The sequence below is a fragment of the Ursus arctos genome, unplaced genomic scaffold (assembly GCF_023065955.2).
Source record: "Ursus arctos isolate Adak ecotype North America unplaced genomic scaffold, UrsArc2.0 scaffold_16, whole genome shotgun sequence".
Classification (NCBI taxonomy): domain Eukaryota; kingdom Metazoa; phylum Chordata; class Mammalia; order Carnivora; family Ursidae; genus Ursus; species Ursus arctos.
The window spans coordinates 21,608,404-21,622,314 of NW_026622830.1; the positions used below are offsets into that span (position 1 = coordinate 21,608,404).

Here is a 13,911-nt window from a genome sequence, read left to right on the forward strand (position 1 = left end):
AGGTCCACCCTAATTCTGCACCTGGGGTCCTCCACAAAATCCTACTACTACTGCGTTGTTTGTTAAATAAAGATACACTCGGCATTGAACAGGCACTGGATTACTTGAGCAATGAGGCAGGCGGTGGATGAGAATGACGTTTCAGGAAGACTCTTCAGTGGTATGGATAATAAATGCTGAAGGATTTTGGAGGATGGAAATTCACAGTGGACTGAACTAACATGAAAGACTGCCCGGTTGTGCTGGTGAGAGTTTGAGCTCCCTGCAGCAGAATGGTAAAGAAGAAAGGGAGCTATTTCAGGAATTAGAAGACACAATTTCTAGTTCCAGTGCTGTCAAGCACAACCTGTGTGATCTGAAGCAAATCGCTTAGCTTCTCTGAGCCTCTAGCTCCACCTGGAAAATGGAGATAGTAATATCTGTCTGGCTTTCATTAAGGCCTTTGAGACAAAATGTCTCATTTTGTTAAGATTGGTTAAGATTCTTCTATAATAAAAAATAAAAATAAAAATCAACTCTGGCTCACTTAAGTGAAAAAAAAAGAAAAAACAGCACGCTAGGATATCGCCCTTAGAATCTAAGCCTTTTAACAATCAAGGCTTCAGAAGAGTATGTTCTAGGACAACTCCTGGGGTCTCAGAGGCAGAGTTTACTATCACGATGACTCAAACCTTTAGCTGCTCCCGATCTGTGTCTGTCATTCAAAAATTCCAGATTCTGGGGGTGCCTGGGTGGCTCAGTCATTAAGTGTCTGCCTTCGGCTCAGGGCGTGATCCCAGCGTTCTGGGATGGAGCCCCACATCAGGCTCCTCCGCTGGGAGCCTGCTTCTTCCTCTCCCACTCCCCCTGCTTGTCTTCCCTCTCTCACTGGCTGTCTCTCTCTCTCTGTCAAATAAATAAAATCTTTAAAAAAAAAAATTCCAGATTCTGGGAAAAATAATCTGATTGGCCCAGACTGGGTCTGTTCTCCACTCCTTCATCGATCAGACATGGTTGGGCGCAGCCTCATATAGTAAGGGCATGACTCGTGGGCCTCCCTCTCGGTGTAGTGGAGGCCATTCCCAGAGAGGGGATGATTGCTCTGATCTCGATAGTCACCCCAAGACGTTCCTACTACACAAATACTTTACAAACAAGAAATAGCCTCTCACTTCTGAATTCCCCATTGCGGTTAGCATAATTGTGAATAAATAATAAGCCTTTCATACCTAACTGATGGAAAAAAAGAGTTTGCAGGCCTGGTGGCTTAGCTAAGAGGCACTGCCTCATCCACATGTGAGGTGTGTGGCTGTTGGGGTGGAGAGTCAGAAGCTGTGCAGAGCAGGCAGTGGCCATCATCATGATTGATTGGATGCGGGAAATGGATAAAGGAGAACAAGAAATCTTAAGTCATCTCTTTTATGAGTCCTGGGAAAGAGCACCACTGACAACAATCAAAGGCTGGGAAGGTGTGTCCTTTGGAGGAGGACGATAATGAACTCACTTTTTATCGCAAGATTGCCAGGATGTAGCTATGCTCTTAGTGGTGATGCCTGTGAGCTAGCTAGATTTGGGCGAGTAGAGCCCTGGGGGCTAAAGGCAGAGTCTTGTGCTTTGTCCCTTCCAGACTATAAAGCCATAAAATAAAGTGAGTTCCTTGAGGAAACAAGAAAGAGCATCAGGCCACCAGCAAGATCTGACCAGAGCTGGAAAGTAAGAAAGAAAGAAAAGTCAGGAAGGGGCAAGAGAGAGAGCACAGTAATATTTATTGAGTGCTGCCTCCTGGACACTAAGTACCTGGTGAGTTTTTCTGGTGGCAGGTAAGAGAAGTCTACTAGTGGCAGCTGAAACACTAAAGGGGAGATTTGTTCTTAGGATAACTGAGTGTTCCCAGGATCCTGTAACAGGAAGAGCAACGTGCTCCCAGAAGAGAAGGAATCCAGAAAAAAAAATAATAACTTTCACATACTCAGAGCTTTCTCTCCATCTCTCATCTTTGCTCCTTTGTATACACTTTCATTTCTCTCTCTCTCTCCCTCACCTCTCTTCCCAAAATTGGCTCTCTCTGTTACCTTGTGCACAGGGCACAGTACTCCCAAATTTAAAATTTTCTCTTTGTGGTAGGCCAGCCAGACTGAGATTGAGGCTCTTGGTCTCAATTCCAGAGTGCTGAGAAAAAGAATCTACTGCTGTCTGGATAAGCTGTGGTTAGACTTAGCGGAACCGTGGCTGTGAGGTGCCAATTCTGTGACCCAGACGCATTTTCCAGAGAGGCTGGATAGGCAGCCCAGGAAGGCTTCCACTACAACCATTCACGTTTGCTCTTTATATCAGCTCCCTGAGATTTATCTCTTTTCCTTCACACAGATCAGGAAACCCGGGCACAGGAAAGTTAAATACTATATCCCGGGTCACACAGGGAGGGAGTGGCAGAGCCAGTGCCCAAACCCAGGTGCTGTCTAGCTCCAGAGCCTCTGTTTTCTCCTCTCTGTCACTCTGCAGATGTTTCCAGCAAAACAAGGCAGCTTTCCAAACTCTGCCAATTTGGAATTTGGAAAGCTGTTTCTTTTCTAGGACAAGTCACATTATAATATTAGGCACTATCGTAGAGATTGCTGTTTGGTAGAAAGAGGGGCTAGGATGCCTAAACTGGAAATAATCACAAGTAGTAAAAATAACAGGTAACAAACACTAACAGTTCTCAAGGGCTACTAAGAATTAGGAATTAGCTCATGAGTGCTCACAATTGCCCTGTGATGGTAAACTGTACGGTTGCCTCATTTTACAATGAGGAAACTGAGGTACAGGGAGGGTAAATAACTTGTGTAGGTTCAAACAGCTAGTAAGAGGCAGCGTGGGGCCTCATGAACTCCTGTCCTGGCCACTGTCCTGCTGCCAGTCCTGTGGAGCCAAGAGCAGGACCTGATCAGGTCCCTGCTGTGGTTCTCACAGGCCTCCTACATCTCTGATCGTCTGGCCCAAGGACTTGGCACGTTCTCGACTCTGTTTTAAAGCTCTTGCCCTCTCATTGCAGATGCTGGTAGAAGAGGAGCCTGTGCATTCTCTCTTCAGCTCTATGCACCAGGAGGTTTTTGTCACCATCACTGACCTCAGGTGACACCCGCATGCCCCCCGCCCCCTACACATGTCCTGCCTTCTCAGTCAGGGCCAATACCAGAGCGAATGGACGTGTTCCATATTTTTAACTTTTGCAAACTATATATACAGGGAAGGGGAAGCCAAATCCATGTTTCCTGTGTAAGAAATTTGATTTCATATATGCTACCGTTGTATCTGAAAGACCTTATTGGGACCCCTTTGGAGTTCAGTTTTGTCCACAGTATAATCAGTGGAAAGTTACTCTCCTATGTGCTTTATGACAGTAGAGTTCCACAGTCCAAGAAATTTGGAAGGGCTGCCTGCTGTTTATCTCTCTTGGAGATTTGTATGGCACGCTAACTTATTAACGGGCCCAAGAAATCCTGTAGTTAAAAAGTTTTTAAATTTGGTTCAATCCACCATTCCCCAAACTAACAAACATTCAGCAGAACATCCTTTGGAAAATCATGGTTTACATGTTAGACGATAGCAGGCTTTCCTCCATGGTTGAACTGGAGGAAACCCTGAAAGGATATCGTTCCAGTAACCTCTTGGGAAGGTGGGAGGGACAGGGAAGAAGGACGGAGGCCCCAAGCCCTGAAACTCTTCCTCCAGCCTTTTGTGAGATTTGTCTAAACAGGCTAACAAGCTTGCCTTTTGTGTCTTCCATCAGAATTATACACCAATTAGTTCACCCTTTCCTCTTAGGTTAGTCCGACCCCTGCTTACCAATGTCAACTCAAACTCTTCCTAGCTTACTATTCCTAAACTATCTTTTCTTAGTTACCAAGATGTCCACTTGCTATTTGGCTCTGAAGATCGAGCTGATTTGTTCAGTCTTATTACAAAAAGTATAATCACTCTGCCCTCTGTAACAGCTCTTATCCAGCTGCAGGAAATCATGCCAAGTGGGCCCTACAACACAGAGGTAACTAACTCCTGCTTTGGTTTAATAACTTGCCATCCACAGGGTCAGCTGGTCATGGCCCTTTGAGAGTGCATTTAATTTTTTGGAACTAGCCAAAAATCATTTCAGCCAAGTCTGGTGAATAAAATAAGCCTTTAAATTAAATAGCTTCCCCCCCCCTTTATTTTTTCTTTTCTTTCTTTCTTTCTTTAAGAGAGAAAGAGAGAGCATGAGAGGGAGAGAGAATTTCAAGCAGACTCTGGGCTGAGCACGGAGCCTGATGCAGGGCTCAATCTCACAACTGTGAGATCACAACCTGAGCTGAAACCAAGAGTCGGATGCTTAATCAACTGTGCCACCCAGGCGCCCCTCTTTGTTTTTTGTGGTTTTTTTTTAAGATTTTTATTTATTTGAGAGAGAGAGAGAATGCACAAGCGCACAAGCGGGGGAAGGGGCAGAAGAGGGACAAGCAGACTCTGTACTGAGCCAGACATGAGGCTCCATCCCACGACCCTGTGATCATGACCTGAGCCAAAATCAAGAGTCAGATGCTTAAACCAACTGAGCCACCCAGGTGCCCCCTCTCTTTTTTTGTTTTCCTTTTCCCTTCATTCCTTCTTTCCTTGCCTTTGGCTTTAAAATAAGGTGAAAGTCTTCGTATACTTAGCAGATATTTGGAGTTACCACATGCTAAGCATTATGAGAGGAGACAGAAATACCAGTACACTCTCTCTTCTGGGGACCTTATTCCCTAGTGAAGAGCTACAAACCGCTGATAAATATATCAGGTGGTAATAAGTGCAAGGAAAAAAATAGAACAGGGGCGCCTGGGTGGCTCAGTTGGTTAAGCATCTGGCTCTTAATTGCGGCTCAGGTCATGATCTCAGGGTCCTGGGATCCAGCCCTGCGTCAGGCTCCGGCTTATCGTGAAGTCTGCTTGAGATTCTCTCCCCCGCCTCCCTCTGCCTCTCCGCCTCTCCGCCTGCTCGCAGGTATACTTTCCCCTTCTCTCTCTCTCAAATAAAAAAATCTTAAAAAAAAAAAATTGAACAGGGAAAGAGGAGGATAAAGAGTACTGTGGTTGGGAGGCACAGGGGCTGTTTTACATAGAGTGGTCGGGGGAAAGTCTTCCTGATGAGGTGACAGTTGAAAAGAGGAGATGGATGTCTCTGGAGGAGAAGCTTTCAGGCAGAGAAGAGGAAATGCAAAGGCCTTGATTGGCTTCTGTGGCCAGGAAACTGATTAGTAAAGCAGTTGCCAAAGGGGACTTTATTACCCTTTGTTTCAAGGTGTCAGAAAGTCAGGTCAAAGTTTAAAACTATCTTGATGACCCTAACTAACTTCCCAAATGTAGTTAGAATCAGTTAACTGTGTTCCCAGTAATGCTGAGATATCCGTTTAAAATGAATGTATTGTGGGGCACCTGGCTGGCTCAGTTGGTGGTACATGGGACTCTTGATCTCCGGGTTGTAAGTTCGAGCCCCACATTGGGTGTAGAGTGTAGAGATTACTTAAAAATAAAATCTTAAAGAAAATGAATATATTGTTTCACCTCAGCTCACAAACTGCCTACCGGTACTTTTACACTGGTTCTGTGCCTTTGAGTAAAATCTCAAGATAAGAGCCTTAAAAGGGTACATTGTAGTTGGCGGGAATGCAAACTGGTGCAGCCACTCTGGAAAACGGTATGGAGGTTCCTCAAAAACTTAAAAATAGAGCTACCCTGTGATCCAGCAATTGTAGTACTAGGTATTTACCCAAAGGAAACAAAAATACTAAGTCAAAGGGAAATATCCACCCTGATATTTATAGCCACATTATCACCAACAGCCAGATTATGGAAAGAGCCCAAATGTTTGTTGACTGATGAATGGATAAAGAAGTGTACACACACACACACACACACACACACACACACACACACACACACACTGGAATATTACTCGGCCATAAAAAAGAATGACATCTTGCCATTTGCAAAGATGTGGCTCGGGCTAGAGAGTATTATGCTAAGTGAAATAAGCCAGGCAAAGAAAGACAAATACCATATGATTTCACTCTTACATGGAATTTAAGAAACAAAACGAAGGAACATGGTGGGGAGAGAGAGGAAAACCAAGAAACAGATGCTTAACTATAGAGCAGCAGGTGTTGTATATAAGTGATGAATCACCAAATTCTACACCTGAAGCTAATATTACACTCTGTTAACTAACAGGAATTTTTTTTTTAAACATCTGATTTTTTTGTTTGCTTTTTATTTTTTTTTTAAGATTTTACTTATTTGGGGTGCCTGGGTGGCACAGTGGTTGAGCGTCTGCCTTCGGCTCAGGGCGTGATCCCGGTGTTGTGGGATCGAGCCCCACATCAGGCTCTTCTGCTATGAGCCTGCTTCTTCCTCTCCCACTCCCCCTGCTTGTGTTCCCTCTCTCGCTGGCTGTCTCTATCTCTGTCGAATGAATGAATAAATAAAATCTTAAAAAAAAAAAAAGAGTTTACTTATTTATTTGACAGAGAGAGAGCACAAGTAGGCAGAGCAGCAGGCAGAGGGAGAAGCAGGTTCCCCGAGGAGCAGAGACCCCAATATGGGACTCGATCCCAGGATTCTGGGATCATGACGTGAACTGAAGGCAGACGCTTAACCGACTGAGCCACCCAGGCGCCCCTAACTAACAGGAATTTAAATAAAAACTTGGAAAGAAGAGGGGCGCCTGGGTGGTTCAATCGGTTAATCATCTGCCTTTGGCTTAGGTCATGATCCCAGGGTCCTGGGATTGAGTCCCGCATCAGGTTCCCTGCTCAGCAGGGAGTCTGCTTCTCCCTCTGCCCTTCACCCCACTCGTCTGCTCTCTCTCTCTCTCAAAGAAATAAATAAAACCTTTAAAAAAAATTGGAAAGAAGAAAAAATAAACTTCTGTATAGAAGCAAAAAAGTGTACAGTGTTGAGGAGCTTCATGGTGGGGATGGGGTGGGCGGCATCACCGATCCTGTGCCTTTTCAGTGTCTCTACAGGCAGACGTTTCAAGCGTTCTCTGAGATGCTGCAGAGTTTCGTAGTAAAAGATCCACATTTGGAAAATCTTGACACCATTTTTAAGGTAAATAGGATATCAGAGAGAAGGGGAAACTATTTCTATTAACTGGTGAAAGTGGAAGAAGAAAATGTGGAAGGATTAAGTTTTAAGAGATCGGATAAGTTTTAAGAGTAACCCTGGGTGGCACAGTTGGTTAAGTGTCTGACTCTTGATTTCAGCTCAAGTGAAGATCTCAGGGTTGTGAGATCGAGCCCTGTGTTGGACTCCACACTCAGTGGGGAATCTGCTTGAGATTCTCTCCCTCTCCTTCTGCCCCTCCCTGCACTTGCACATACTTCTCTCTCTCTCTCTCTCTCTACAATAAATAAATATATCTTTAAAAAAAGAAGAGCATAGTAGTTAAGAGTATCAGCCATCAATTTTGCATCAGACTTGGCTTCAAATTCTGACTCTGTGCCATTTATCGGTTATAAATTCAGCAAAGAATGTAATCTCTTTTATTTCTTCACTTTTAAACTGAGATAATAATTATGGTGAGTATTGAATAAATGGCCTACAATAAGTGGTTTAATGGTTGCTGTTATTGTTCCTTAAATTCCTATTGCTTACTGTCATAGAAGGGTTTCAGTCAGTGACCAGAGAAGAGAGTCACTTCAAGAGTGAGTAAATAGGCAGGTGCCTACCAGGCAGGATTCAAGGTCGTTAATAACCACCTGTCCCTACCTGTACCCATTCCAACGTATGCCATTCTGTCATTAGAGATTTATTCATTGGAGTGCATTCACTGCAGTTCAATCATCTTATTCTCTTGCCTCTTTTTAAGATGCAGATATCCCAGAAAGGAATAACCCTTTAAACTATTCTTAATCATCTCTGCCTAAGTGTAGACGGACATTTATCTTTGCTGTGTTCACTGACCTTAACATTATTTCTCATTCCTCTTCTATTTGTACATCAACACTCCAGCCAGATTGGGTTTCTCCCCTTTATCCAGTTGTGCCTTGTACTTTACTGTGTTGGCAGCTTAATTCAAGCTGTTACTTCTACCCAAAATGCCACTTTTTTTTTTTTTTTGGGCCACATGGGGCCATGAAATGTCACCTTCTTCATGAAGCTCCTACTCGTGAATGTTATCTTCTCCAGGAATTCTTCCCTGACTGTTACAGGCAGATGCAGTTTCTCCATCCTCAGAGTTCTTTAATAGCACGACATTGGTTTTCTTTCCCTCCAAAGCAGATTTTAGAAGGCTAGAAACATATAGGAGAATAGGATAAATAATTGAAGAAAGTAGGATGAAGGGAAAACAAGTCTAGAAAATAAGCCTCTGTAGAAACCAGCCCACCTGATTCCAAATCTTTATGCCTTAGTTGCCTTCCCACCACTTTCATTTCCACCCCAAACTGGCTTATCATTTAGGAAGACATTTTCAGATATAGTGGTGACCTGTGGACCTTCTCTGTCCACATTTTGTTCAAAGCAGAATAAAGGTGTTATCCCAAACCTTCCTGGTGAATCATTTAGGTTTCCTTTATTTTTCATAGCAAATGGACCCCTGGTTACAATCAACCGAAGACCATGAGCGGGCACGGGCCACAGCCAGCATGGCTCAAGTTCTAAAGTGCTTATCCAGACATCTCAGCCTGAAGGTAAGCAGCCCTTCAGTCACACAGGATGAAGGATCCAGAGCCATCCTATTACTGCCTATTTCCCCTCCAATTTATGACTCCCCAAACCGGCGATTCAGCTGGTGCCCCATGTAATACCATAGCACTTAGCATTATTCACATGTCGGCCCCTCTAAAATTTGAGCCGTTTAAGGCTAGGTCCTATGTTTATTAATCTTGCCTCCCTGTTGCTTAGCACAAGAGCTGGAACATAACGATATAGTAAAATATTTTCGAATGAATGAATGAATAAATATGACCTGAAAATATCTGAGGGTCCACAGTGGCTTAGACTCTGTGCAGTGTTGTATGTAAAGTAATAAAGTCCAGCACCAAATGTAAGTAAATCAATTTAAATATTTCCCAGCATCTCACAGAGAGAGGTTCAATGGCTCCTCTTTTTAAATCCTCTCATTTGTCCCTTTCACTCTCTTGCTTCTCAGTTCTTCCGAATGCTTCCCCATCCCTTCTGAAAAGAGTTCCTCAAAACTAAGATCCTCCTTCCTGGATCTGTTCCTTTCTTCGTCTGTGAATCTCTTTCCTCTTTCCTAGTAGATCTTCCAGGCACTAGAGCTTCTTCTGTTCTCCGGCTATCATTTCTCCAATCTGCAAAGTAAGGCCCAGGAATTAGAAGAGAAGTTGGTGGGGTAGGAATTCTAGGTCCTAATGCTAATTTTCCTTAGAGAATTGGTCCTTGATATGAATATTCTAACAGTCATGCTTATTAAAAGGAGGGCATCCTACCAGCTTTCTTATTTCTCCCATTGGAAATACATCCAGACTTTCCACGTCCTTACTGAAGTAAGTTCAGTCCCTCAAACGATGCTACTTCCTTTTTTCTCTCTTTAGTCAATGAAAACAAGTAACTTCTTGGGGCGCCTGGGTGGCACAGCAGTTGGGCGTCTGCCTGCGGCTCAGGGCGTGATCCCGGCGTTCTGGGATCGAGCCCCACATCAGGCTCCTCCACTGTGAGCCTGCTTCTTCCTCTCCCACTCCCCCTGCTTGTGTTCCCTCTCTCGCTGGCTGTCTCTATCTCTGTCGAATAAATAAATAAAATCTTTAAAAAAAAAAAAAGAAAAGAAAACAAGTAACTTCTAGCCATCACTGACTACCCTATTATCTGTCATCACATTGTTCTTCCTTCTACATTCTTCCACCTCTAATGTTGCCTCAGACTAAAGAGTTTCATGTATCTCCCTCTTATACACAATGTCTCCCTAGGCCCTGAAGATCTTCCTTGGAGTTTTCTTCCTAAGGAGAACTGCTAATATAAGGGTGCTAAACCTAGGGGCCATTGGAGTCTGTGAACATCTAGAAAGCTGTAGGCAGAATTTTGTGTGATGTAGTCTTCTGGAGTTTTCTGGAAGGTCCATAGCTTTTCTTAAATCAACTTAATGGAGTTGTTGTTATCATCCGGAGATAGCCAGTGTTCACAATTATATTTATTCCTTCTGAGAGTGTGCACCTTAGTTCCTTCTAGTTTTCCACATGTGGCCAGAGTCATCATCTTGAAACCCATGGCACTCTTTTGCTCCAACGATTTCCAGCTGTTCCTAGATTACGAAGTCTTGTACGATCTGGTTCCTGCCTGCCTCCTTGCACTCCCTCACGTGCTTCAGCGACTCTGGTCTCCTTTCTATTCCTTACCATATAAAGCTCTTCCTGCCTTGTGGCCTTTGTACTTACTACTTCCTCTACTTGGCATGACCTTCCCCAACCCTTCACATAGCTAATTCCTCCTCATTCTTTAGTGCTTAGTTCAAATGCTTCCACCTCAAAAAGGCCTTTGCTTACAAAGAGATCTGGGTTTACATGCTGTCTCATCACTCTCTTTCCTTCCTAGGACTTCTTAGGATCAGAGGTTATCTTGTTTGATTGTTTCTTTATTGATCTATTGTCTGTTTTTCTCTCAGACCATGTAAATTCTGTTGGTGATTATGCTTGTCCTGTTCGTGCTAACATCCCCAGTGCCCAGGACAGAATATGTCACACAGCAGATTCAATAAATGTGAGTCAGCTCATGTCCCTTCTCTGTTCAGAACTCTCCAAAGGCTTCCCATCTTACACAGAAAAAAATCCAAAATCCTCACAGTATTCTCTAAGTTGCCATACCGTCTACCTCATCTGCCTCTGATTTCTTTTGCTCTTGTTTACTCCAGCCAATCTGACCTACTTGTTCCTCAGAAACACCAAACACACTCCTTTCTCTTTGCTCTTGCTATTCTCTCTGCCTGGAATGCTTGTCTCCCAGATCTCCACGTGGCCCAATCCCTCATTTCCACATTAGTGAGGTCTTCCCTCGTTATTCTGAAACAGCAATTCCTGTCTTTTTTCCATGCATTCTTTTTTCACCACAGTATTTATGACCATTTAATATTATAATAAATTTTATTTCTTTGCTATTTTATGTTCCTCCAACTAGGCTATCACCTCCATGACCAGGGATGTTGTCTGTTGTTCACAGCTTGTATCCCCACTGCCAGTCACAGTGCCGCAGCCAGAAGTGTCATTCTTATAACCCATTCCCGGTTCATAAATGACACTCAGTATCTGTTGACGGGATGAATGGTTATATCAGTGAATGGAAGATATCACACAGCTTTGTGTAGGTGTTGCTGTGTTGACTGTAAATTGTGACTGCTGTTCACAGTGTCTCAGTCCATTATTCTAAAGAGCCACGAAGAAATTTCTCTTTGCTTCAAGTCCCAGGAACAGTTGTGCTTCCTCTACATGGGTATTTGCTGCTTATCTGATAGGCAGTGTGACTCGTAGTGTATGGGACATTGTGTGTACCTCCACATTAGCCCTGAGAAAGTTCAGAGCCTGCCATGAGCAAATGATTATGCATTCTGCATGCTAACCAAATTCATAACATTTATCTTTGCTACCTTCATTTTCTAATTTGTCTTTGTTACCTTACTTTTTTTAATTTACTTTTTTCCCTATTTATTTTAAATTATATTTTTTTTCCCATAATAAGGCAAAATATCAATAAATAAATTTTTTAAATTGTATTAAATGGTGCATTTCAACTTTGCATCCAACTTTTTCACTTAGCAGACTAGCACATTTTCCCACCTTTTTATAAATTCCTAGGATACTTGATTCCTTTTTTTTTTTTTTTTAAGATTCTATTTATTTATTTGACACAGAGAGAGACAGCCAGCGAGAGAGGGAACAGGAGCAGGGGGAGTGGGAGAGGAAGAAGCAGGCTCCCAGTGGAGGAGCCTGATGCGGGGCCCGATCCCAGGACTCCGGGATCACACCCTGAGCCGAAGGCAGATGCTTAACAACTGAACCATCCCAGGCACCCCAGGATACTTGATTCCTAATGGCTATATACATAGAGTGGTTGTACCATAGTTCTGTTTACTATTGGGTAATTATTTCCAATATGTGGTCTTTAAAAACAGTACTACTCTGAACATCTTTATTTTTTTTCAATTTTTTAAAGATTTTATTTATTTTATTTGAGAGAGAGAGAATGAGTGAGGGAGAGGGAGAAGCAGCCTCCCCGCTAAGCAGAGAACCCTACATGGGGCTCGATCCCAGGATCCTGGATCATGACCTGAGCCAAAGGCAGACACTTAACTGAGTGAGCCATCCCAGGCGCCCCAGGATACTTGATTCCTAATGGCTATATTCATAGAGTGATTGTACCATAGTTCTGTTTACTATTGGGTAATTATTTCCAATATGTGTCTTTAAAAACAGTACTACTATGAACATCTTTTTTTTTTCATTTTTTTAAAAGATTTTATTTATTTATTTGAGAGAGAGAGAGAGAATGAGTGAGGGGAGGGACAGAGGGAGAGGGAGAAGCAGCCTCCCCGCTAAGCAGAGAGCCCTACATGGGGCTCGATCCCAGGACCCTGGATCATGACCTGAGCCAAAGGTAGACACTTAACTGAGTGAGCCTCCCAGGTCCCCCTTTTTTTTTTTCATTTTTATAAAAATGTGTTTTATTTTAAAACAGATCTATTAAAGTAGAAATCACATGTAAAAATACAGATTACTCTGACATGTTAGCAAATAGCTTCTGGCTGGACTTGAGTTTAGAAGTACTCTATGTTTGAGGGTGTCTGGAAGTCACAGACCAACTGGATCCTATCATCAGCCCTTGTCACCAGTCTGTAAATAATAATTTCACGTAGTTATATTTAGCACTTTTTAACTAGTACAAAATCGAAACATAATCATTTCCTGTACAACACCACTTTAAAATGTTCTTCCTTAAGTCTGAGCAGATAAGGACACTTTATATCATGCTTCTAACATTTGAAAAATCATTTAAAAACAATGTTAATAGAAATAATAGGTTTTAGCTTTTTTGTTCCATTTTGAATGTATGGGAAGGTCATCAATTTAAATAAGAAATTAGTGTTTTATGGGGTTTTTTAAAGTAGAATTTAATCCTTTTAGAATGAACATCTTTATAAAGCTTTTTCATTTTTCGGATTGCCGATTTAAGTGAGACTTTGTCCTATCTAATACCTGATGGACATAGCGTATCTACATACGTTAAATGTTTACCCTAAAGAGATCCAGGGGCTAAATGCGACACTTGCACTTTCCTGAGTAGGGGCTAGATGTGGAATTACTTCTCAAGAACTCAAATCTAAGGCATAAAATGCACTATAGAATGCTAACGGCATTTTTCTTTTTCTTCCTAACTAGCTTCCACTGCGATTCCAAAAGCTTGGGCACCTAGTGGCCCTGATGGCCCTACTGTGTGGGGACCCAGTGAAGGATGTGGCCGAGGAGGCTGCAGAGGGCACACACTACCTGCTGCATATCACCCTGAGGCTGAAGTGTAAGGCACTACTGAAGGCGGCGAGGCCCCCAGTCAATCCTCTAGCGCCGTGCAAGCACCAGTGCTCCTGGTGCCCTCATTCCCCACCTTCTAGAAGGACTTTTTACGGTACATCATCCACAGGCAGAGAGGAAGCAACACTGACTCAATAATCAGAATCAGAACACTAGATCAGACCCATCAGTGTTGGCCATCTGCATGGCCACGGAGTTGGAGCAGCTAAGCAAGTGGCCCTGTGGACAAACTGGAGTGACTGGTTTGGTCAGAAGTGGAAGAAGTTCTTGCCATCATTTGGGCCTTCATTTATTTCTTTATCCCGCAAATGTTTTCTGAGTGCTTACTCAGGACCTAATAGTAACCAGAACACAAGCGGTCCAATCTTTACATGACACGTAGTCTAGTGGGGAAATCAAAC

General features: G+C 43.0%; 1 protein-coding gene across 1 annotated transcript in view; it reads left to right on the plus strand.

The window, feature by feature from the left end:
• Positions 1-13,911, plus strand: part of MROH8 (maestro heat like repeat family member 8) — a 54,319-nt gene that overhangs the window by 11,896 nt on the left and 28,512 nt on the right. The window contains exons 5-9 of the mRNA XM_026503457.4: positions 3,014-3,093; positions 3,862-4,006; positions 6,987-7,082; positions 8,561-8,665; positions 13,361-13,496. Coding sequence (XP_026359242.3) covers positions 3,014-3,093; positions 3,862-4,006; positions 6,987-7,082; positions 8,561-8,665; positions 13,361-13,496 — 562 coding nt within the window. The remainder of the gene's footprint in view (positions 1-3,013; positions 3,094-3,861; positions 4,007-6,986; positions 7,083-8,560; positions 8,666-13,360; positions 13,497-13,911) is intronic.